Source organism: Sapajus apella, unplaced genomic scaffold (assembly GCF_009761245.1).
Source record: "Sapajus apella isolate SASKATOON/1434 unplaced genomic scaffold, GSC_monkey_1.0 scaffold33, whole genome shotgun sequence".
NCBI lineage: Eukaryota > Metazoa > Chordata > Mammalia > Primates > Cebidae > Sapajus > Sapajus apella.
In genome coordinates, this window is record NW_022436973.1 from 21,981,863 (window position 1) to 22,007,063 (window position 25,201).

General features: G+C 52.4%; 1 protein-coding gene across 6 annotated transcripts in view; it reads right to left on the minus strand.

Moving 5' to 3' along the window:
* Positions 1-6,391: 6,391 nt before the first annotated feature.
* Positions 6,392-25,201, minus strand: part of CDC25B (cell division cycle 25B) — a 22,059-nt gene continuing 3,249 nt past the window's right edge. Inside the window, exons 1-17 of one of the 6 annotated variants that reach the window (XR_004274150.1) lie at positions 16,902-17,044; positions 16,038-16,239; positions 15,017-15,144; positions 14,400-14,451; positions 12,534-12,575; positions 12,361-12,397; positions 11,770-12,120; positions 11,480-11,614; positions 11,067-11,147; positions 10,768-10,944; positions 10,493-10,588; positions 9,587-9,649; positions 9,337-9,435; positions 9,011-9,144; positions 7,860-7,971; positions 7,483-7,720; positions 6,392-6,557 (exon numbers count right to left, since the gene is read on the minus strand). Coding sequence is in view for 5 of the 6 variants with exons in the window: in XM_032295530.1 (XP_032151421.1) it covers positions 7,580-7,720; positions 7,860-7,971; positions 9,011-9,144; positions 9,337-9,435; positions 9,587-9,649; positions 10,493-10,588; positions 10,768-10,944; positions 11,067-11,147; positions 11,480-11,614; positions 11,770-12,120; positions 12,361-12,397; positions 12,534-12,575; positions 14,400-14,451; positions 15,017-15,144; positions 16,038-16,239; positions 16,902-16,926 (1,875 nt within the window). In the remaining variant the exon portion in view is untranslated. Of the gene's footprint in view, positions 7,721-7,859; positions 7,972-9,010; positions 9,145-9,336; positions 9,436-9,586; positions 9,650-10,492; positions 10,589-10,767; positions 10,945-11,066; positions 11,148-11,479; positions 11,615-11,769; positions 12,121-12,360; positions 12,398-12,533; positions 12,576-14,399; positions 14,452-15,016; positions 15,145-16,037; positions 16,240-16,901; positions 17,046-25,201 lie in introns of those variants that run through there. The other 5 variants (XM_032295531.1, XM_032295532.1, XM_032295530.1 and 2 more) reach the window with 5 other exon arrangements.

The following is a 25,201-nucleotide window of genomic DNA, read 5'->3' on the forward strand; positions in this document are numbered from 1 at the left end:
GTGGCTATTCACAAACAGGATGATAGCGCCCTATGGCTCTGAACTCCCAGGCTCAAGCTATCCTCCTACATCAGTTTCTCCAGTAGCTGGGACTAATAGGCACTTACTACCATGCCCAGCCACACTGATGATCTTTATAGAAACTGAGACCTTGGGCTGGGCGCGGTGGCTCACGCCTGTAATCCCAGCACTTTGGGAGGCCGAGGCGGGTGGATCACAAGGTCAAGAGATCGAGACCATCCTGGTCAACATGGTGAAACCCCGTCTCTACTAAAAATACAAAAAATCAGCTGGGCATGGTGGCATGTGCCTGTAATCCCAGCTACTCAGGAGGCTGAGGCAGGAGAATTGCCTGAACCCAGGAGGCGGAGGCTGCGGTGAGCTGAGATTGCGCCATTGCACTCCAGCCTGGGTAACGAGAGCGAAACTCCGTCTCAAAAAAAAAAAAAAAAAGAAAAAAAAAGAAACTGAGACCTCAGGCTGAGCATGGTGGCTCATGCCTGTAATCTGAGCACTTTGGGAGGCTGAGGCGGGCGGATCACAACGTCAGGAGTTCAAGGCCAGCCTGACCAACATGGTGAAACCCCATCTCTTAAAAAAAATAAAAAATAAGAAAGAAAAAAGAAAAGAAACTGAGACCTCAATCTAGACCAGCAACCACCTATTTCTGAATGTGGGGAGAGCAATTAGGTAGAATCTGCTAGCCCCAGGCAATGGATTTTTTTTTTTTTTTTTTTTTTTTGTTTGAGAGGGACGGGCTCTCTCCCCCGCGGGAGGACAATGGCACGATCTTGGCTCACTGCAATCTCTGCTTCCTGGGCCTGAGCCATCTTTGCACCTTAGCCTCCTGAGTAGCTGGGACCATAGGCGCGCGCCACTGTGCCCACCTAGCAGCGGACTTTTTAATGCCTCCCTGATAAGAGTATCTAGCCTTTTCTCAAAGATCAAAGCAGGAAACTAAGAAGAAAAGGGAATATGCTTTTCTGCAAATCAAGGTGTACTAAAACTGGGTGGATTATGGCTGCCCTAGAAAAAAGGAGGCGAAAGTTGGGCAATCTCTGTCCCTTCCTTCCTTCTACCTCCCTGGACCATCTCAGACACGGCAGCACTCTGTGTTGGGAGCCTCCAGTTGGACACTCAGACAGCTCTCCCATCTTCTATCTCCACCAGATCTCCACCTGCCTCTTCCTGACTGCTGTCTGTACTGCCGCATAGGCTGTTGCTTCCTATACGCTGCAACTGGGCTTTGCTTATTTGGTTAGACATAGGGTCTTGCTCTGTTGCCCAGGTTGGAACAAACACAGTGGTGCAATCTTAGCTCACTGCAGCCTGAACCCCTGGGCTCCAGTGATTCTCCCACCTCAGCCTCCCAAGTAGCTGGGACTACAGGCATGTGCCACACGCAATTTTTTTTTGAGACAGAGTCTTGCTCTGTCACCTAGGCTTGAGTGCAGTGGCACGATCTCGGCTCACTGCAACTGCCGCCTCCCAGGTTCAAGCGATTCTCCTGCCTCAGCCTCCTGAGTAGCTGGGATTACAGGCGCCCACAATAACACCAGGCTAATTTTGTATTTTTAGTAGAGATGGGGTTTCACCATGTTCGCCAGGATGGTTTTGATCTCTGGACCTTGTGATCCGCCTCACAAAGTGCTGGGATTACAGGCGTGAGCCACTGCACCCGGCCCCTACTAATTTTTAAATTAGTTTTTTGTTCAGACAGAGTGTTGCTTTGTTGCCCAGGCTGGTCTCCAACTCCTGGGCTCAAGCAATCCACCTGCCTCAGCCTCCCTGTTACAGGCAGGAGCCACCTCGCCCTGCCAAGCTGGGCTTTTCTCCTATGACCCATCACCCAGAATCTTGTTCAGGTGCAGAAAGGGAAGGAAATCTTCAGACTGGCTCCTTTAGTTAAATGTTTTCAGGCATGTCCTTTAACCTCTCTGATCTCCTGTCAATCCCCACATTGGCCGTAAGCAATAATGGCCATAGCAGCTTCTTGTATGGCACTTGCTGTAGGATGCCCTTGTTCTTTCTTGAAACAGAATCTCCTTATGTTGCCCAGGCTGGTCTCCAACTCCTGGCCTTAAGTGTTCCTCTCACCTTGGCTGTCCAAAGCGCTGGGATTACAGGCAAGATCAGCAGGCCCTGTTCTGAGTGCTTTGCATACATCAACTCATTTGATCCAATCCACAGCCCTGTGAAGTAGGAGCTTTTATATATTATTCCCATTTTACACCTGAGGAAATAGAGGCCCAGTGGGATTTGGTGACTATTCTGATAAAACACATGTGTCCTTGGAGGTGTACATGTCAGTAGATTTCAGCCTGCCCCTTCTACTCTCCTTGTGTTTCCCTGTCTCCCCATGTCTGCTCATGGTCATCCCAAGGGCTGGCTTGGCCCTCTTCCCCAGGAGCTTTGAAAGGCCATAGCATCCCTGCAACCCCATTACTGTTCGTCCTCTATGACCCAACCCTGAGAGCTCCCTCCCCGCCCTATGCTTGGATGACCTCCTTCCCTAGTACTCCCAATCCTGACGCATGAGTTACCCTCCCCTCAGCCCTCCTTCAGGAACTTAGTCTTGGCTGGGCCCCAGGAGGACTAGGCCATGAGTGATTTGTCCTTTCAAACAGCCACACTGCCTGCAGGGCTGAGAGCCAGGAGGCCCCACGAGGCAGAGGAGGCCCAGCCACGTGAGGCGCCTTCCTCTCCTGCTGTCCCAGACCCCGCTGACTCAGAGCCTGGCACTCCTCCCAGGGTTGTGCATGCCAGTATGGGCCGGGTGGGGCTGAGGCAACCCTCACTGTGCCCCTTGGCACCCACACAGACTCCTCCTATGTGGGGAGGGTGGGAAGGCTTCTTACCTTCTGTCCCATAACCAACTGTCTTCTTTGAACAATAGATTGTGAATAATTTCACATCCTGGAACATTCTCCAGGCTTGATTTTCACGGCTGCACAACAGCAGCTTCTCCGTCATTACGCAACTGGCCTCTCTGATCATTTCCAGATTGCTCAGGCCACGCACCTCCTTGTCTAAACTTTGTTGTGCACCACCAGCAGTATCATGGCCTGTGGAGAACAGGGGCTGTGTGCTCCATTCCAAGATCAAGGCTTTGTAGAAATCTTAAGTTTTCTAGATGGTTGTGGGCTGCTGTCAGCAGAAGGGCTCAAGGCAATTAACATACAGCTAATGAACTCCAGAGAGGCTCTTTGATTTTTGAAGAATCTGACTTGACAAGACTGAGACTAATATAGCCTCATCTTTCAACATAAGAGAATCAGAAAACAGGCTGGGTCTGTGACACCTAAATGCTTGCCACCACCACATCCCAGTATGTGGGTTCAGCACTTGACCGCTAACAGATTGCCTTGCTAGATACAGCAATCACATTTTCTGGTTAAGGGAGTGAAATTAACATTTATCAATTTTTTTTTTTTTTTTTTTTTTCAGAGTCTCGTTCTGTTGCCCAGGCAGGAGTGTCGTGGGATGATATTGGCTCACTACAACTTCCGCCTCCTGGGTTCAAGCAATTCTTGAGCCTCAGCGTCCCAAGTAGCTGGGGCTATAGGTGTGCACCACCACATCCGGCTAGTTTTTGTGTTTTTAGTAGAGATGGGGTTTCATCATGTTGGCCATGCTGGTCTCGAACTCCTGGCATCAAGTGATCCACCTCGGCCTCCCAAAGTGCTGGGATTACAGGTGTGAGCCACCGCACCCAGCAACATTTACCAGTTTTGACGAGAATGTGGAGCAACAGAACTCTGGGACACTGTGGATGGGAAGGTAAATTGGTGCAAGGACTTTGGACAACTGTGTGAAAAATACCAGAGTTAAATGTACACATGGTAACCCAGTACACCATTCTTGGGTATATCTCCAGCTCACTTTGTAACAGGCCCAAATAATCCATCGAGGGTAGGATGAATATGTTCTACATCACAATTGTGGTGGGGGTTATACAACTATATATTTGTCAAAACTCACAGAACTGTACACTCAAAAGGGGGAATGTTAGCACTAACTTTGACAGCACATATACTAATAAAAAGGAAGACTTAATTCTACCGCATGTAAGTTTTTATTTCTTTCTTTTTTTTCCCCAAGATGGAATCTTCCTCTGTCACCCAGGCTGGAGTGCAGTGGTGCCATCTTGGCTCACTGTAACCTCCGCCTCCCAGGTTCAAGCGATTCTCCTGCCTCAGCCTCCTGAGTTACTGGGATTACAGGCACGTGCCACCAAGCCCAGCTAATTTTTGTATTTTTAGTGGAGACAGGGTTTCACCGTGTTGGCCAAGCTGGTCTTGAACACCTGACCTCAAATGATCCACTTGCCTCAGCCTCCAAAAGTGCTGGGATTAGGGGTGTAAGCCACTGTGCCCGGACCCAAAAAAAACCCTTAATTTGTAAAATTGTCATTGCAAAAGTTACCAGATGAACAATTTAGACAATGAGGTGGATGAAGATTCTTCCCTCTTCCTCCCAGACACCACTGTTCCCCACACTGGGACTCTGTGCTTATCCCAGCCCCTTGCAGCTCTCTAAGCACGTGAGCTGGCAGCACGTGGCTGCTTGGGACTTCTGCAGGCTGGAATTCCTGCCCCACCCTGTCCAAAGCTAAACAACCTTTAAAACTGGCTGGCAGCCTGGGATTTTAAACTGCCTCTCTGCCTGATCCACTTCCCTTTAGCTCATCCAGGAAGAAAGTTATAGCTTCTCCTGCTGGGGGGAAGGGAGATGAGGCACCTCTGCCTCATCTCCTGAACTTTCCAAGGCAGAGGGGGTCCCAAGTCAGAAACGGAGAGGCAAGCCCACAGCACCCGCTTTCCCAGGCCCGGGCTCCTGCCTCCCTCAGCGGAGATGTCAGCACCAGGGCCTCCTCTTGAGGAAGAGCTGTCTCCTGGCTTGACCAATACTCCCATCTCTCCTGTAAAATGAGCTGAATACCTGCTGGGTAGGCTTAGGAGACATTATATCTAAAAGTGTCTGCAGCATACTAAGTGTTCCATGGCTGCAGCTAAGACTCTGATGGTGAGTTACGTTGGGGACAGATGTGGCCACGGACATCAGCACTTGGCACAAGGCCTGGGTGTTGTAGACACTCAGCCCATGTTTCCTCCTCACCACGTGGCCTGATCCCAGAGTGGGAAGACAACACTCACAGCAGAAGTGAGGTTGCCCAGCCCCCCTGCCTGGCTGCTCTAGGACTAAAGTGGGGAGTGACAAGTGAGGGGGAGACAATCCTGGGCAGGCTGGAATGGCCAGCTGCTCTGTTTACACATCTTCTGTGTGAACTCTGAGCTTCCGAGAGCCGCTTTCCTCTGTGAAACCAGGTTGGAGGGTGGCTTCACCAGACCCCCTAAGCACTCAAGTTGGAGCAGATGGGCCAGCACGCCTGGGGCCCATCCTCTCCCCTCCTCTGTCTCCCTTTCTCAGGGGTCTGCACAGCTATTTTCCCTTTTCTGGGGCAAATCCTCTCACCAAATAAACATTTGCCTTTCCGCGGCCTGCTAGGTGAGAGGGCTTCTGGAGCCTTGAGGTCCCTTCCCTCCCTGAGCACAACCCAGCCCCACGACCAAAACCACATCCAACACCCCCCACCTATTGTGCTTTTGCAGAGGGCTCTGAACCAGGAGTGAAGACCAAGCTCTTGGGCACAAGAAGCTTGAGAACAAGCTACAGACAGGGCAGGTGTCCTCTAGACTCAGTGTGGGGATCTGGAGTCTCCTTTTTCTGCTCTGGTAGGAGATAGCCTCCATTTTCACATCTGCAAAATGGGGGGGTAATCATTGCGTCGCCTACTTCACAAGATAGATGAACTGTCCCAGAAAGTGCTAATCATGCCTGATGTGTGCACTTTGTATCAGACAAAGACAGCATCTTATTTATATAGTCAAAGGAGTCCCTCCCTCACACAGCTCCCATTTGTGTGTGTGGGGCTGTGGGGAGGGTCACTTGCAGCGGTATTCAGGGGATTTCCTCAGAGATCTGGGTTTGGCCTGTGATCCCAAACTGGTCCTTTCCCTTTCGAGGGGATTAGGCTGGGGAGGGCCCAAATCCTAAAAGACCATGCCGTGAGTTATTTAAATTTATCCCGAGGACAATGGGGAGCCATTGATGATCCTTGAGTGATGAGGTCACTCTTGTCTTTTGGGTAGAGTTTAGGAAGGGCAAGCCCAGAAGTGCTTGGGAGGCCAGGTGAGGGGAACAAGGGGTTGAATCCAGAGTCAGTGGCAGGAGTGTCACTGAGAGATGGAAAACATTGGGAGAAGAGGAAACAAGAGCATGAGGGCACCTCTCCAGCAACTCTTTCAGCCTCTGCTGACCTGTCCCCTACCCCAATGCCACCATCAGCAGGGTGCTGGCATCTTGCCCAGGGCCCCACAGGACACAATGCTGGTTTCTCAACTTGCTCAGTGCTTTATTGAACCAAGACCCTAACAGATGACTCAGCAGGGCCTTCAAGCACAGCCCTGCCCCCATCTTGAGATTCAGAATCCAGAGGGTGCTCAGTCCTTGGTTTAGCTGCTTCTGTGACATTTCCTCTTGAATAGTTCCAAACCCTAAGTGTAAAGATTTTTGTCCACATAAACAGACACACATATATTCCTGCTGCAGGCTGTCATGCTCACCAAAACGCTCCCAACTAGTTTGGGTGTGCAAGGCATGGTGCATCCATGACCACCCATCCACCCACATACCCACACACCCACCCACCCATCCATCCATCCATCCATCCATCCAAACTTGCGTCCATCCGCAACAAGACAGCAGCAAGTTCTGACAAGTCAGGCCCCAGGGTTCACAGCAGTAGGGACTGGGCTTCCAGCAGGCTCATGATTCAGGCCTTAGCCCTTGCCCTGGGAGCCCCCAAGGATAGTAACATCCCTTTCTGAGGCAATGAAACTGGGACCAAGTGGGTAACTAATATTTGACAGGGGAACCTAAATAGCCTACGAAAGTGTCCTGAGGTGGGTATAAAGTCAAACGACCAAGCACGCAGGTAACACTGAAACAGGAACAAGTAAGAGCTTCTGTTCAGGCCGGAGGTGCTCATATGGCGGGACAGGAAAGAGAACAAGAGAAAGGAGCAACATGGCAGACATAACATGGTACCTACAGAGGTTAGGGGCAGCTGTGGCCTGGGAGGTGACCAGGGCAGAGAGCTGACTCCCAGGTCAGGAAGGAGTTTAGCTGTGACCCATCCTCGGAGACCAGGGCTCTCCCCCAGCCTCAGCTGACACACATACAAAGGAGCTTTTCAGGACACAGGAAGATGAAGGGTTAACCCTAACAAGGAAAAAAGCTCCTGGAGGACACAAAATCCTGCCTTGAAGCTGGTATGAACCCAGCTTCACTAATTCAACAGACTGGGCTCTTCCAGGGGTGTGGAGGCACCAGGATATGGAAAATGATGGAATGAAACAGGGGAATCGGGGCTGGGGCAGACAGGCAGGACACCCACACCATCTTTCCCAAGGACAGCACCTGAGGCCTCCAGCAGGCCCTCAGCCAAGCAGGCCCGTAGGGCAGCTGGCTCCAGGCCTTGAAAGGCAAGGGAGGTAACAGGACTGACGCAGGTCCCTCACTGGTCCTGCAGCCGGCTACAGAGCTCCCGCCGGCTCCGCTCCCCAGCCCAGCTGCGTGTCTTCAGGCGGAAGGTCTTTAGCTCATCCTTGAAGGCCTCATGGTTCATGGGCCGGTAGTCCTGGGGTTCACAGAAGTTCTAGGGCAGCATAGGAGGGGTCAATGCAGTGGAATGGATAACTTTGGCAGGGACCCAACCCTCCCACCCTGCTTCCCAGGGCTCGGGAATGGCCAAGCCAACCCTCACACAGAGATGGTGGCCTTGCCACCCACGCTACCGGGTGCTGAGGGAAGAACTCCTTGTAGCCGCCTTTCAGGATATACATCTCGGGATAGTAGAGGCTGGGGTAGTCATTGACAGAACGGTCTCGCTCCCTGATGAAACGGCACCTGCGATGGCACGGGCAGGGTGTGGTCAGAGCGGGGCATGCAGTGGCTTGTACATCATGGGACCTATTCCCCACATCCGCTCCTTTGAGGGCCCTGAGAAGCCACAGAAGGCTTTTGAGTGCAGGAATGTAACCGTAAGAACACTTTCAGATCAGTCTTGCTATACAGAAGACGGTGGGGTGGAAGGAAGGACGGAAAATCAAGGGAATGGGCTCTCCATTTCTAGAAGGCAGTTGCACCATCTTTGTTAGCGGTATCTGTGCCTGGACCAGGAAAGGAAAAGAAGGAGAGGAGACAAGTGGGCCACATTCAAGTGATCCATTCAGGTCACTCGTGGATAAGACCCAGTGAGGACCAGTGTCGGGAGAAGGGAGGAGGAGGAGGACCCAAGACTGAAGCCAGTGCCCAGGCCCAGTGCCCGGGTGGAGGTGGGTGCCACGTGCTGGGATGCCTGGAGAAAAGGGGAGGGCAGCAGGGATGAGGTCTCTGTAAGGGGCATCTGGGTGCAGATTCCCAGCACATGGGTGAGGCCAGGCTGGAGAGCCACTAGCAGTGAGATGGACCAGTGGCAACCCAGGAAGAGGTAGGGGTGGGAGGACGGATGGCCAGGCAGAGCAGGAACAGAGACAGAAGGAGCTCAGCTGGGGTGGGGGAGGCCAGGTGCTGTGGATGCCAGCAGAGCAGGTTCCAATGGAAACCTAACAGCACTGAACACTGGAAGGGTCAGGGTCACTGGAGACTGACACGGAGCCCTTAGATTTTGAGAAAGGCAGTGCTAGAGACTTGGAACCAGATTTTCTGGCAGGTGGCGGCAAGGATGGGGGTGCAGACATGAGGCCTGATAGGCAGGACAGTGAGGGAGAAGGGAGGTGGGTACCATGCACAGTGAAGAGGGGCTGAGGTCAGCTCCAGGCCATCAGGTGGGACAGAGGAGTGCCTGGACTCGCACCCCTGGCCATCACAATGGTGCCAGCACATGTAAGCCTGGGCAGGGAAGGCTGGGGCAAACACTAGCTGGCTGGGTGGAACTGGGACTCACATGCGGGGCCCACGCTCAGATGAGAATTCACAGTGGAAAATGAGGATGACTCTCTTGTCCAGGCTACAGGGTGTGATGGGGCTCTGCAACAGGAAGCTCTCGGCATCTCGTTCCAGGGGCAAGTTCACCGCAGTCTGCCAGGGGAGCCAGAGGTCAGGCACAGCCCTGGGCCCCTCCCAGGAGGCAGGCTCCTCCCCCTGCAGTCCCTGTACTCCTCTTACTGGTCAGGAACTCCCCATGAGAGGGGCTACCCGTCCTCCATTCACTCTCTTGGCAGAGCAAGGACCTAAACCAGGTGGGATCTTCAAGGCCTCTCCCCACCTTACCTTGATGTGCCCACCTTCATACTCATAGGGGTATCTGCAGTCCACAATCACAAACTTCTCCACGATGTTGCTGAACTTGCCCATCAACAGGGCCACCATCTGTAGGAGGTCATGGGGGTCGGTCAGGCTGGCAGCTGGCGGGTGGCCCTAGCCTGTCTTCTGGCCTAGTCCATGAAGCCCGTCCCCAGGCAAGGTCAACAACGGAGCTGCAGTCCTAAATGCGCCCAGAAGATAGTGCAATGCTGCTTACCGTTTCTGGTGAGATGTACTTGAGGTCTTGGTGCTTTCCATCGACAGTCTGTAGGAGGAAGGCCTGAAGGGAAAGGAAGGGATGTGGGAGAGAGGAGAAAGTGAAATTGGTAAGACCAGGAGCTTGAAAAGGATGAAGTTTCATTTTCAAGCCCAGAGGCCACACCTGGTTTGGCCTTCAAATTCAGCTCTGGCTCCCATAGCAACTGAGAGGCCCCTCTTGGGTCTGACACCCCGGGAACAACCTTCCAAGGGGAAAGGAAAACGAAAAAGGGAAGTGGAAGAGATGAGCCCCACACTCTGCTCCCTGCCCTCTGCCAAGCCCACAGGTGAGGCATGAGGGGGTTCCAAGCTAGGTATGAGCTTGGAAATAGGATGGAGACACAACAGATGGCTGGAGTGACTTGAGGTAGAGTCAGGGGACCAAGGAGGGTCAGAGGGAGAAGTCTATGTAAGAATAAAGGATAAAAAGACACAAAGGACAACCCATGTGGTGGCTCACGCCTATAATCCCAGCACTTTGGGAGGCCAAGGTGGGTGGAACACCTGAGGTCAGGATTTCAAGACCAGCCTGGCCAACATGGCAAAAACATGTCTCTGCTAAAAAGACAAAAATTAGCTGGGCATGGTGGCACATGCCTGTAATCCCAACTACTTGGGAGGCTGAGGAAAGAGAATTGCTTGAACCCAGGAGATAGAGGTTGCAGTGAGCCGAGATCATGCCACTGCACCCCAGCCTGCAGGATGGGAGCAAGACTCCATCTTAAAAGAAAAAAAAGTGATACAAAGGACAAAGAAAATGGGGGCTCTGGGAGAGAGGGAGGAACCCAAGCAGCCCCTGGGCTAGAGGGTTCCTAGTCAGTAACAGGTCTAGCCCCTCCCCAGGCCTCTTCCATGCCACAGGTACCTTAGAGTAATCTCCAATCAGCTCTCGGTGGTCACTGTCCAGGAGGTTCTCGATCTCATCATGACACAGTGATTTTGAGCGGAGGACTCGGGCTTTCTGGAAAGTGAGTCAGATGGAGGTCAGGGTCGGGGTGGGGCTGCCCCTCAGTGCCCTGTCTGGCTGGTACCCCATTTCCCTGCCATGCCCAGGCTGCCACCTGCCCTCTGCCACAAACTTAGTCAAGGAGTTGGCTGCCCAGGTGTATACCAAAGGGGGCCCAGGAGGAAGGCACTCACAGGTTCCTCAGGCTCCTGCTGCTCCTCCGGAGGGGTCACACTCCGCCTCCGCTTATTCTGCACAGGTGTTTCCCTGTCCTGGGGACGCTCCAGCCTCTTGAGGATGGGCCGGATCACACTGCAGGGCATGGATGGAGAGCGGAAGAGCCGCTGGCACTTGCTGTACATGACGAGGTCCTGGCAGGGACAGCAGATCAGGGATCAGAGTGCCCAGGCCCCTCCCCATCCCTCAAATCCCACCAGAGGGTAGGATGGACCCCATGCCTCCAAATTCGGAGGGGGCCATCCCAGAGGCCCACCTGCTCCTCTTCCTTTTCCAAGGTCTTGACCAGGGGGGCGCTAATGAGGCTCTCCATGCCCGGGGGTACTGCATCATCGTCCTGAGGCCAGATTAGCAAGGACAGGGTCACAGCCACACACACAGGCCAGCCAAACCCCTCCAGTCCCTGAATCCTCCAGCACAGCTTTCCGTCTCCCTGGCAAGCCCCAGGCTGAGGTGAGAAGCTCCCTCTATCCAACCTCCCCTCCACTGTGGCACCAGCCATCTGCTCTTCTCTGATTGGCCAGAGGTTACGCTGTGACTCAGTTACCTCAAATGCTTTTTCTGACACTGGAATGAGGTCACAGTCCTGCCACAGGGGCTCAGCGCTCTCTTCTTTTGGGCAGGCTCAGGGATGGGGAGGTAGGCACCTGGCAGGGCAAGGCTGTTTACCTTTAAGTCACTCTCCAGGATGTCCACAAATCCATCATCTTCCTCAGTATCCCCCTCTGCAGGGGTCAGAGAGAAGCGACCTCGGGCCATGGGGCTGAGCTCCTCTATGTCCATCTTCCGCTCAGGAGTGAGACACTGTCCACATGACAGACACAGACTTAGAGGTGGGGACAGTTTCTGCCCCCATCCTCCTGAGGAAAAGTTCCCAGTGCCTGGGGGTTCAGGCCACCCTCCTCTTCCCCCAGGTTGCCTCCCCAGACTCCTGCCAGGGGCTAGCTCTCTGGATGTACCATCAAGTCGGGGGCTGAGCTGGGCCTCTGGGCAAAGGCTTCCCTGCGGTTGGCCCACTCTGCCAGAGCATGGGCAGAGGTGGGATGTGTGGGTTTCCATGGCATCTTGAAGACAAATCCATCCTGCAGCCAAGATGAGAGAGGAGGGTCCTCACATGCCAGGGAACTACCCCAGCATGCCCCTTCCTCTCCCCCGAGAGCTCTCATCCCGGCCTTCCAGAAGCGCACGTTCTCCTTGTCTTCCCCGGAGCTGCTGGCAGCTCCACCGCCGGCTTTGCCCTTCCTCCAGACGTCGGGTGCCTGGGAGTTGGTGATGTTCCGAAGCACAGGGCTGTGGCCCAGCAGCCTCACCTAGAGAGCCAGGCAGGGCAGCAGGCAGAGGAATGAAGGCTGCACTCTTCCAGCCCCAGCCTAGGCCCTACCTTCTCTATCTCTCCTCCACCTCCTTCCACTTGCCTACCTCTGAAACCCCATCTCCCACAGGCTGCCTGGGGACACCCGGCTGGGAGGTGATCCCTGGATGCCTCCTGCCAATCTACCCCATGCCTGGCCAGCATGTCTAAGCCTCAGTCAGGCCTTGAAGACACTCACCGGCATAGACTGGAAGCGTCTGATGGCAAAATGCTCGCTACAGGAGGAAATGGGGACAGGTGAGGGCTGGGAGAGGCAGGGCAGGGACTGAGAGCATTTGGTATGCTCTTCCAGACCCCTGTATGTCCTGGGGGAAAGCCTATGGTAGATGGAAGAGGCCCGAGAACACTTACTTTCGAATGATCCGGCTGGCTGCCTGGATGGCTTGTTCAAACCTAGGACAGAAAAGGGTCCCATGGAACCTATCCTCCCTTTGCATCCATCACCCTCCCCAGCACCAGGCCCCCAGGCCCCAGCACCAGGTCCCCAGGCTCCAACACCAGGTCCCCAGTCTGGGTCAGTTGAAGGGGTGAGATAGGAAGAATGCCCACCATCAGGGGGCCCAGGTATTGGGGAGGGGGGAGATAAGAGGCAGCCTGGAATTTTAAAGGCTACCCTGATTGAAAGAAAGCCCAGAGAATGACAGTGATAGAGACAGCTGGGGGAGGTCGCAGGGTCTGGGCAGCGTCACCAAGGCAACAGTCTCGCCAGCCTGCACCAGGCCTTCCACCTGTATGCAAATCACCTCAGCGGGGCCATATGGCTGCCAGAAAAGGCATCCATCCAACCTATGATGATAGGCCAGGGGCACCCAGCAATGTGGGTATCTCCAGAACCTGGACACTGGCAAGGTTAGGCTTCCTTCCCCCTGTGAGGAGCTGGCCTGGCTCCTAGTCCTCCCAGGACTGGGGCCTGCTTTAGGGCTCTTCCCTCCTACAGAATTTTCCAGGGACCAGCCTCTGTTCCCACCCCCTCCTCTTGCCTTAGAAGAGGCCAGCAGGCAAGGAATTCCAACACATGTTCCCTCTAAGGCCACTGCATAAGCTTCTGTATATAGGCCCCGCCCTCCCGCCTGTTACAGGAGACCACCTGCCACATGGAGCTTTTGTGCATCTATGTGCACACACACACACACACACACACAGAGCTGCTTTCTGAGAAACTCTGTATAACTGTCAAAGCAGGTGTGGGGCAGGGAACCACTCAGGGATAAAGTGTGAGGGGGATGCCCCCCCTGGGGCTGCTGTGCCCAACCAACTTAGTATCAGGTTGGTTGGGCACAGCAATGACCACTTTCATTGGCTTGCTTTCTGTCTGCACATGGGCCTTGGGGTTAGGGCAAGACTGCTCTGTACTGCCACCAAAACCAACCTGCAGTCCCCCCACCCCACCCATTTCCTGTTTGTGAACCAATCTGCAGCCCAGCCCAGTCTGATCAAAGGCAATGGGAGGTAAGACAAGTCACTGTTCTAAACCCAAAGCCACAGTCCCCAGCACAGGCTAGGGATGCCCAGCTGTCGCTACTAATGGCTGGCAGCTGCCCCACTGCTTGGGCTTTAACAACTGGATGGGAACAGCTGTGCCCTGGAAGACACCTCCCATGCCCACAGCCAAGGAGGGCTGTGTCTGTCCAGGCCAGAGCCCACTAACTTTCTCTCCATTCCCTTGCACAAAGGGCCCAGACCAGGGCCGGCCAGAGGGTCAACTGTCATCAAAGTCAGAGGCTGCTGATGGGCCAAGAGCCAAATCAGTCTGCAGCCAACTGTGTTTTGTTTGGCCTAGAGTGAGTTAAAGTTTTGAATTAGTTGGATCATATTTTTAAATTGTGATATTTCACAGAAAAAAAAATGGGTATTCCGCAAAAACAAACAAACAAAAAACATGGGTATAGACAAGAAGAAAACGGGACATACACTGGACTCGTATTCCTGCAAGACACGTAGTCTCCAGCATCTGCTCTCCCAGTGGCCACTGTCCCCACCATCCCTGTCCCTGAGCCCACTCTTGGTTGGCTCCCATGAGAGCAGATCCTTCTCTGAGACAGGGAGCAGAATCCCAAGGCCCGAGAAGGTCAGTGAGTCCCCCTGCCCACAGAGATCCTGAAGGCACCCCATGGTCTGTCCGCTTTCCCAGGTCTCCCCAGTGAGTTTCTGCTAGAACTGGGATTCTCAAAGGCAGGTGCTGACTGCTGGGTAGTAGTCATTCCCTTCAATACTCACGTCTGCTCCGCCATCTGGGGGTCCACAGGGCTGGGGGAGTCCATGCAGAGACCTAAGGGGATGGAGCACCTTGGTTTGAGAGTTGTGGCGCTTTCTGTATACTTTCCCCCACCATGTCCCAATAAGAAGAAAAAACCCGTTTCTAGTTTGGACTTTGACACATTAGAAAATGAAACAAAAACCCAACCATGGGCCCTGAGGGATGACACATTATCCCCCAAATAGCACAGGACTCCACTCCCTGTTTACTATGAGATGACAGCTTTTCAAAGAAGAGGTTATAGAATAAGAAGTTTCTAAAGACCAACTCTCAGCCCTGAGTGCTTCCCAGGTAGGGCTGTGGTGGAACTTTGGTGCGTTGGTTTTACATAGGTGAGATCTCATCTCCCGTAGAGGGCCCCACCCTCCCACCCACTCAGCCAGTCTGCGTTGGGTGTGGTGAGCCCCACAAGAAGTGTGCCTTCCTCCCATCTCTGTGGAGGGTGGGGGAGCGGCTCCTGGGCCCACCAGGTTGTGGGGAGGATGTTAGTTTGATCGGCAGGGAAATCAGGAGGCCCAGGCAGCCCCAAAATCTCTCCTGGCACCGGCAGACCTCCCCAGGCCCCCCTGGGCCTCACCTGCATCAGAAGATTCAGAGGATTCAGACGACAGGGAGGATTCAGATGCCCTTCGCGACAGGGATAGGCATGTCAGCCGGCTGCGGCTACGGGAGAGTAGGGTTCCTACCTGACTCTCTGGGGTTTCGCTGGGAAGGGAACAGGGACCCAGGAAAGGAGAAAGGTAAATGTGGGGCTCAAGGCTTTGCTGGCCCGCATTCCCACTCCCTCACTGAGAAAAGAACTGAGCGAAACTCTACACCGGGAAAGTGATGGCCCAGAGGGCCCGCCCTCTTCTCAGGTCAAGGCAGGCTCATTCTGCAGAGGCCCCAAAGCAGCTTCTCTTTGTTGACTGGTTTAGGAAAGGTCCTCCCAGGAGCAGGGGAAGGTGAGCCCAGGGTGTGAGCAAGGCAGCCTGGCTGGAGGCCGTCTTAGGGGTTGGTGGTCTAGTAGAGCTGCCCCAGAGGGCCTTCCCCTAAACTGTCAGACCCCCACCTTTCCAGGACACTTCCTGAAGGATGGAACAAGACCAGGTTCTTCTATTGGGACAACCCAGCTCTCCCCTTGCAGAGTTAGGGAGCAGGATCAGTGTAGACTTAATTGCCTTAACTCTGGGCGCAGAACTGGGGTGGAGGAAGCAGGGGCATGGATGTGTGAGTGCTCCATGGCTCTGCCACCCTCAAGTTCCCCATCCAGGCTTGGGATTCCCATCCTGAGGCAAAAATGGTGGCTATTTGGGTAGAGATTAGGGAGGCAGCGTGGTGGAGGCACATTGAGGGAGGAGGGAGTGAGGGGAAAGAAGACTCGGACAGGCTTGTGCGGACCAAGAGCAGGTCACCTGGAGGATGTGGGAGGCACAGCCCAGGTCTCACCTCCAATGTCCTGGGCCCCATAAAGGACAAGGGCGTACCTCTCCACTGCCCGGGACGCCTCCCCCGGACTCCACCTCCTGGATTCGGATACTATGCTCAGTTCTCCGGGAGGCCCAGGACTCCAGTCCGGGCCTCTCACTCCCATATCCAGCCTCCTTGGGGTGACCTACCTGCCGAGCCCGGCGAGGTCGTGCATGGTCTGGGTGAGGGTGGTGACCGGCGAGGAAACGGCCGCGCGCACTGGGGACCGTGGGAGCCCGTGAGGTCCTAGCAGGAGGCCCGGGAGGTGGCCGGGACGCTGGGCGCCACCGCGCACGCCGGCTGGACTGAGAGCCGAGCCTGGCGCGGGCTCGGGCTGGGGCACCTCCATCGCTGCGGGGCCAGCGGAAGGCTGGTTGGAGGGCCAGGCGCAGGGCCTCCAACAGACGCAGGGACAGCTGGCTGGGCCGAGGGAAGCAGCGGGCGCGGGGTGGCTGGGGGGGGGAGGGAGGGAGGGGGGGGGGGGGGGAGGAAGAGCCACAGGGTCGGGCGCGAGGGAGAAGAGGGATGCGGGGAGGGTAGGGTGTGAGGGACGCAGGGCTCAGGCACGAGCCCGGAAAGCCTCTAGTTGCAGCTGCCACTTCCACCTCCTTATATATTCGAAAAATAACAGCGGCCGCGCCGCTGGACGCCACCAATGGGGTAGCGGGTTAGAGGAGGGCGGGATCGAGGGCGGGGCCCGCGGGGCTGGAGGCGCGGAGGCTGGATTTCCAGGCTTTGGGTGGGCCGGAGGAATTAGGGTTTATCCCACACCCCCGCACATCGCCCTGGGGCGAAGATCCTGGCCTCCCGAAATCCTTCTCTCGCGACATGGTTTGGAGTTCCACACTCCAAAGGCGGCAGCAACGCCCTAGGGTGGCCTCCGCAGGACCCCCCGCAGCTTGTGGTCACCTGGGATCACCGCTAGGGACGGGGAGTTTGCTAAACCGGCTCCCGGAAGTTTGCTAAACCCAGCTGCGCTGTGCTGCCTGCGTTAGGTATCCCATTTTACAGACCTGGACGTTGAGGTGTGAAGTTCATTAGCTCGTTCAAGGTCACGCGGTTGGCAGGCGGTGGGCCAGGATTCGCCCAATGCCTGGGCCTCCGACCCCGCAGCCTCCCCGCCCCGCGCCTGGCTGCGCTGAGCAGCAACAAAACGTCATTCGCAGGCGGAGCGCCTAGCGTAGGAGGTGGGAGGGGAGTGGGGCCCCCAAGCGGAACCGACGGGCGCTTTCGGGATACTCCAGGTTAGATGTTACCCCAGCCGGTTCAATTTTCGCGGCAGCCCCAGTAGTCCGGCTAAACGGTGGGACTAGACATGGGTTTCCGCGGCTGGGGGTCGAGGAGGGTGTCAGCGGCCAGAGAAGCGAGTTAAATATGACGCCCCTTGTTGGCTTGGCTAACTTGGTGCCAAAGGCACCATATTATTTAATTGGTGTTTATTTGATGACCAGACCAGAGAGACTGAATTTATCGTTCGTTTAAGCCGAGCATCTTCCAATTATATAAATGCCTTCCAGCCCCGTCCGATTTCCAGGCCTCCTGGAACAGGCGGTCTGAAGGCTGCACCCGAAAGTCAGTGGGTAGTAAGCAGCTTTGGAATTTCGTCTCCCTGGATTAGACGTGGCCTCTGGCTGGGTGGGCGGCGGCGTGGGGGGATGGAAGGGCTGCAGCTCAGGAAGGCAGGAGCGCCCCTTCTCGTGCAGTCCCAGCCACCCGGACCCAAGGCGAATTGGATGAGGGTGGCAAAAGGGAAGGCCTGTAAGATGGGGGGCTGGGTGGGCCAATTCATGTGAAGGGGAAGGGAAGATCCTAGCCCCACCTGAGAAGGGTGGCCAAGGTGGGAACCCTGACCTTTCCTTTTCTCCACATTTTGCTCAGCTCCTGTGCTGTGCGGAGGGCTCTGCAGGTCTGAATTTCTGGTTCATCCTCCCTGGGTCAGGGGTCATGCCCTGGACCTGCAGCCACTACTCCCAGTGAGGATGTGACTGCCCTCAGTGCTAGGATGGAAGGGGGAAGTACCCTTGTGAGGCCACCCACCCCCCCAAACCAGAAATAAAACCACCCCGAGGTTTGCATTTTCAAAATCAGGAATGCCTCCCATCCCCACCCAGCCAACATACATCTGCACAGGGTGTGTGTGTCAGGACAGGCATTATATGTTGAATCCCTTGAAATCCCAAGTCACATCACCTCTGGGCCAGGGGGAGGTGGCAAGACCACAGAGGGGTTTTGGGATTTTATATTTTTTTTTTGTTGTTGTTGCCCTTTTTTTTTTTTTTTTTTTTTTGAGAAAGAGTCTCTGTTGCCCAGGCTGGAGTGCAGTTGTGCGATCTCGGCTCACTGTAACCTCCATCTCCCAGGTTCAAGTGATTCTCCTGCCTCAGTCTCCTGAGTAGCTGGGATTACAGGCAGCTGCCACCATGCCCGGCTAATTTTTATATTTTTAGTAGAGACGGCGTTGGCGAGGCTCTTCTTGAACTCCTGACCTCAGGTGATCCACCCACCTGAGCTTCACAAAGTGTTGGGATTACAGGCATGAGCCACCGCGCCTGGCCCACATACATAATTTAAAACATTGTAGTAGCCGCATTTAAAACAGCAAAAAAGATGGCTCACACCTGTAATCTCAGCACTTTGGGAGGTGGAGGCAGGCAGATCACGAGGTCAGGAGATTGAGACCATCCTGGCCAACATGGTGAAACCCTGTCTCTACTAAAATACAAAAAATTAGCTGGGTGTGGTGGCGTGTACCTGTAGTCCCAGCTACTTGGGAGGCTGAGGCAGGGAAATTGCTTGAACCCAGGAGGTGGAGGTTGCAGTGAGCCAAGATCCCGCCACTGCACTCCAGCCTGGCAACAAAGTGAGACTCTGTCTCAAAAATAAATAAATAAATAAAACAAAAAAGAAAAATGAAATTACTGTAATATTTTATTCAATGTAATGTATCCAAAATATTATTCAACATGTTATTGATATAAAATTATTAATGAGATATTTTACATACTTTCTTGGATACCAAGTCTTCAAACTCTAATGTGCCTTTTACACCCCCAGCACATCTCAGTTTGCACTTGCAACATTTAAAGGGCTCAACAGTGCTGGGCACTGTGGCTCACACCTGTAATCCCAGCAACTTCAGAGTCCGATGCAGGAGAATTGCCTGAGACTAGTAATTCAAGACAAGCGTGGGCAACATGGTGAAATCCTGTCTCTACAAAACATTTTTTAAAAACATAGCTGGGTGTGGTGGCTCCTGCCTGTAATCCAAGTGACTCTGGAGGCTGAGATAGGAGGATAGCTTGAGCCCAGAAGTTTGAGTCTGCAGTGAGCCATAATTGCACCACTGTATTCAAGCCTGGGCAACAGTGAGACCTGGACTCTAAACATAAAAATAACGCCAGAGGTGGTGGCTGATGCCAGTAATCCCAGCTCTTTGGGGGGCTTGGACAGGCGGATTACCTGAGGTCAGGAGTTCGAGACCAGCCTAGTCAACATGGTGAAACCCCATCTCTACTAAAAATACAAAATTAGCCATGTATGGTGGAGCATGCTGTGAAACTCTGTCTCAAAAAAAAAAAAAAATTAAACATAAAAATAATAAATAGTTCAATGGCCACTTGTGGCTAGTGGCTGCAGGTCTGTATCTTTACAAGTGTAAATACATCTGTATTTTAAAGAATATACCAACAGCATGTGAACATTGTTCTAGCGAGGTGGTTCACACCATAATCCCAGCGCTTTGGGAGGCTGAGGTGGGTAGATCACCTGAGGTCAGAAGTTCGAGATCAGCCTGGCCAACATGGCAAAACCCCATCTCTACTAAAATTACAAAGATTAGCAGGACATGGTGGCGTGCACCTGTAATCCCAGCTACTCAGGAGTATGAGATAGGAGAATCGCTTGAACCCGGGAGGCAGAGGTTGCAGTGAGCCAAGATCGTGCCACTGCACTCCAGCCTGGATGACAAAGCAAGTTCTGTCTTAAAAAAAAAAAAAAAAAAAAGCCATAAAACCACTGCTGTATACCTTTCTTCATCTTACTTGGTGATGGATCCATATTAGTACCATAATGGTATATATTTACTCAAGCCCCTAATGCTGAACATTTAGGATATTAGCTTTTACAATGATGCAGTATGTTCTATGTGTCTGTATGCTACCTAGAAGATGAATTCCTAGGGAGGAACTGATGGGAGGTACAGCATTAAGTTTGTTTTCTGTTTTTGTTTTGAGTCTAAGTCTGTCTCTGTCACCCAGGCTGGAGTGCAGTGTTGCAATCTCGGCTCAGTGCAACCTTTGTCTCCTGGGCTCAAGTGATCCTCCCACCTCAGCCTCTCAAGTAGCTGCGACTATAGGCACATGCCACCATGCCTGGCAAATTTTTGTATTTTTTTTTTTTTTTTGAGACGGAGTTTCGCTCTTGTTACCCAGGCTGGAGTGCAATGGCGCGGTCTCGGCTCACCGCAACCTCCGCCTCCTGGGTTCAGGCAATTCTCCTGCCTCAACCTCCTGAGTAGCTGGGATTACAGGCACACGCCACCATGCCCAGCTGATTTTTTGTATTTTTAGTAGAGACGGGGTTTCACCATGTTGACCAGGTTGGCCTCGATCTCTTGACCTCGTGATCCACCCGCCTCGGCCTCCCAAAGTGCTGGGATTACAGGCGTGAGCCACTGCGCCCGGCATATTTTTGTATTTTTTAGAGAGACTGGGTTTCATCTTGTTGCCCAGGCTGGTCTTGAACTCCTGGGCTTAAGCGATCTTAAGACCGCCTCGGTCTCCCAAAGCACTGGGATTACAGGCATGAGCCATCATGCCCAGTAGCATTAGGTATTGAAATCCCCTTTTCCCTTTCTTGAATCTCATCTCCTCAAGCTGACTGGGCTACTGAAAGACAAGGACCATAATCATTTACATCTCTCCCAGGCTCCCAGAACGTTGCATAGGTTCAAGTCCAAAGTTGGCCTCTGACCCTAATATCACACTTCTCAGCATTTCTCTTAAGGAGATGATGTTCATTGAGTTATTGTCTTCAATAGGGGAGGTGGTTCCTCTGTACTGTGCAACACTTGCAACCTTCAAGGAGAATGGGCAGTGGCATGGGGATGCCTGCTTTGTAGGGCTCAATAATTGTTCATTATTGAATGACTACATATTGGGATCCTAGAAAATGGACTTTTGAACAAAGGGTTCCGAGAGTAAAAGAAGTATGGGCGGTGGCTCATGCCTATAATCCCAGAACTTTGAGAGGCCAAGGAAGGAGAATCACTTCAGCTCAGGAGTTTGAGACCAGTCTGGGCAACATGGTGAAACTCCATCTCTACAAAAAATACAAAAATTAGGCTGGGTGTGGTGACGCATGCCTGTAATCCCAGTATTTTGAGATGCCCAGGTGGGTGGATCACCTGAGGTCAGGAGTTTGAAACCAGCCTGGCCAATATGGTGAAACCCCATCTCTACTAAAAATACAAAAATTACCTGGACATAGTGGTGAGTGCTTGTAATCCTAGCTATTTGGGAGGCTGAGGCAGGAGAATTGCTTGAACCCACGAGATGGAGGCTATAGTAAGCTGAGATTGCGCGGTTGCATTCCAGCCTGGCTTACAAGAGTGAAACTCCATCTCAAACAAACAAACAATTAACCAGCTGTGTTGGTGGGAGCCTGTAGTCCCAGCTACCCTGGAGGCTGAGGTGGGAAAGTCACTTGAGCCTGGGAGGCTGAGGCAGCAGTGAAGCAGTGAGCAGTGATATAGCCATTGCACTCCAGGTTGGGTGATAGAGCAAGACCCTGTCTCAAAAAAAAAAAAAAAAAAAAAGTGTGAAACTCATTGATGTAGCTATGTAGCTATTTATTGATGTAGCTATTATGCCAAGTGTGGTCCCATTAAACACAATATGCATGGGAAAATATTCTACAAGGATATTCTTTGAGTGGTAGCAACAAAGTAGATTAAACGTTGTTATCTTGAAACTTTTCTGTATTTTAAGATATTTTTCAAAGAACAGATATAATTTTTAAATTATTATTATTTTAAGATGGAGTCTTGCTCTGTCACCCAGGCTGGAATGCAGTGGAGTGATCTTGGCTTACTGCAACCTCTGTCTCCTGGGTTCAGTAGAGTGATCTTGGCTTACTGCAACCTCCGTCTCCTGGGTTCAAGTGATTCTCCTGTCTCAGCCTCGTGAGTAGCTGGGATTACAGGCATGTGCCACCATACCTGGCTAATTTTGATATCTTCAGTAGAGGTGAGGTTTTGCCATGTTCCTCGGACTGCTCTCAAACCCCTGATCTCAGGTGATGGGCCCACCTTGGCCTCCCAAAGTGCTGGGATTACTGGTCTGAGCCACTGTTCCCAGACATGTTATTATTATTTTTTTGAGATAGAGTCTTGCTCTGTCACCCAGGCTGGAGTGCAGTGGCATGATCTCAGTTCGCTCTGTAACCTCCACCTCCCAAGTTCAAGTGATTTTTCTGCCTCAGCCTCCTGAGTAGCTGAGACTACAGGCATACGCCATCACACCTCTCTAATTTTTGTATTTTTAGTAGAGACAGAGTTTTGCCATGTTGGCCAGGCTGGTCTTGAACTCTTGACCTTAAGTGATCCACCTGCCTCAGCCATTCGAAGTGCTGGGATTACAGGTGTAAGACACTACACTTAGCTGTCCAGCCTTTTGTTTTTCTTTTTTTTTTTCAAGACAGAGTCTTACTCTGTCCCCCAGACTGGAGTGCAGTGGGGTGATCTCCGCTCATTGCAACCTCTGCCTCTTGTAATCAAGTGATTCATCTGCCTCAGCATCCAGAGTAGCTGGGACTACAGGCTCATACTACCATACCCGGCAAATTTTTGTATTTTTTTTTAGTAGAGACTAGGTTTCACCATATTGGCCAGGCTGTTCTTGATCTGACCTTGTGATCCGCCCACCGTGGCCTCCCAAAGTGCTGAGATTATAGGCATGAGCCACCACACCTGGCTGTATTTTTTTTTTTTTTTTTTTTTTTAGACGGAGTTTTACTCATGTTACCCCGGCTGGAGTGCAATGGCGCGATCTCGGCTCACCGCAACCTCCGCCTCCTGGGTTCAGGCAATTCTCCTGCCTCAGCCTCCTGAGTAGCTGGGATTACAGGCACGCACCACCATGCCCAGCTAATTTTTTGTATTTTTAGTAGAGATGGGGTTTCACCATGTTGACCAGGATGGTCTCGATCTCTTGACCTCGTGATCCACCCGCCTCGGCCTCCCAAAGTGCTGGGATTACAGGCTTGAGCCACCGCGCCCGGCCTGTTTTTGTTTTTAAGACAGAGTCTCGCTCTGTTGCCCAGGCTGGAGTGCAGTGGTGCCATCTCAGCTCACTGCAACCTCTGCCTCCTGGGTTTAAGCAGTTCTCTTCCTCAGCCTCCCAAGTAGCTGGGATTACAGGCAAGTGACACTATGCCTGGCTAATTTTTGTATTTTTAGTAGAGACAGGGTTTCACCATCTTGGCCAGGCTGGTCTTGAACTCCTGACATTGTGATCCACCTGCCTTGGCCTCCCAAAGTGCTGGAATTACAGGCGTGAGCCACCACGCCTGGCCCAGACTGTTTTGATTAATTAAAAGTTTATGTTTCAACACCTGTTAAAAAAAGAAAAAAAATTATTATTATTATTTTTTGGAGATGGAGTCTTGCTCTGTTGCTCAGGCTGGAGTGCAATGGCATAATCTTGGCTCACTGCAACCTCCACCCCCCAGGTTCCAGCGATTCTCTTGCCTCAGCCTCCCAAGTAGCTGGGGTTATAGGTACCCCCCATGATGCCCGACTAATTTTTGTATTTTTGTCAGACACAGGGTTTCACCATGTTGGCCAGGCTAGTCTTGAACTCCTGACTTCAGGTGATCCACCCACCTAGGCCTCCTAAAGGGCTGGGATTATAGGTGTGAGCCAAAGTGCCTGGTCCTAAAAAAATGTTTTTAAGTGCATGTTCTCAGTCTGACAGTTTCTCAAATGATTAAACATAGAGGTACCATATGATCCAGCAATTTCACTCCTAGGTATATACCCAAGAGAAGTGAAAACATATAGCCACACAAAAAGATGCAAGTAAATGTATGTATATAGCAGCATTATTCATAATAGCCAAAAGGTGGAAACAACCCCAATGACCGTCAACTGAGGAATGGATAAACAAAATGTCATAGAGCCATATGATGGAGTACTAACAGGCCATAAAAAAGCATCAAGTACTGATCATGCTGCATCACAGGTAAACCTTGAAAATGTGACAACAGGCCAGGCGTGGTGGCTCAAGCCTGTAATCCCAGCACTTTGGGAGGCCGAGGCGGGTGGATCACGAGGTCAAGAGATTGAGACCATCCTGGTCAACATGGTGAAACCCCGTCTCTACTAAACATACAAAAAATTAGCTGGGCATGGTGGCGCGTGCCTGTAATCCCAGCTACTGAGGAGGCTGAGGCAGAATTGCCTGAACCCAGGAGGCGGAGGTTGCGGTGAGCCGAGATCACGCCATTGCACTCCAGCCTGGGTAACATGAGTGAAACTCCGTCTCAAAAAAAAAAAAAAAATGTGACAACAAGTAAAACAAGCCAGCCATAAAAGACACATATGGAATCATCCATATAATATGTTCAGAACAGGGAAACAAACCTATAGGCAGAAAGTAGGTTAGTGGGCACTGAGGGTGGGGTGGAGGGATAGGGAGATGATAGCTAAAGTGTATGGGGTTCCTTTCCAAGGTGATACAAATATTAGCCAGATACAGTGGCTCACGCCTGTAATCCCAACACTTTGGGAGGTCCAGGTGGGCAGATTACTTGAGACCAGGAGTTCAAGACCAACCAGGGCAACGTGCAAAACGCTGTCTCTACTAAAAATACAAAAATTACCTGGCCTGGTGGCACATGCCTGTAATCCCAGCTACTCGGGAGGCTGAGACATCAGAAGTGCTTGAATCTAGGAGGCGGAGGTTGAAGTGAGCCGAGATCATGCCACTGTACTCCAGCCTGGACAACAGCATGAGATTTGGTCTCAAAAAAAATATTAAAGATATTCCAAAATGGGCTGTAGTGATGGTTGTGCATATTTGTCAATTGTACACTTTAAATGGGCGAATTTTATGGTTTGTGAAATGTATCTTAATAAAGCTTTTTATTTTTGAGACAGTCTCACTCTCTCACCGAGGTTGAAGTGCAGTGGTATAATCTTGGCTCACTGCAATCTCTGCCTCCCAGGTTCAAGTGATTCTCCTGCCTCAGCCTCCCGAGTACCTGGTATTATAGGCATGTGCCACCATGCCCGACTAATTTTGTATTTTTAGTA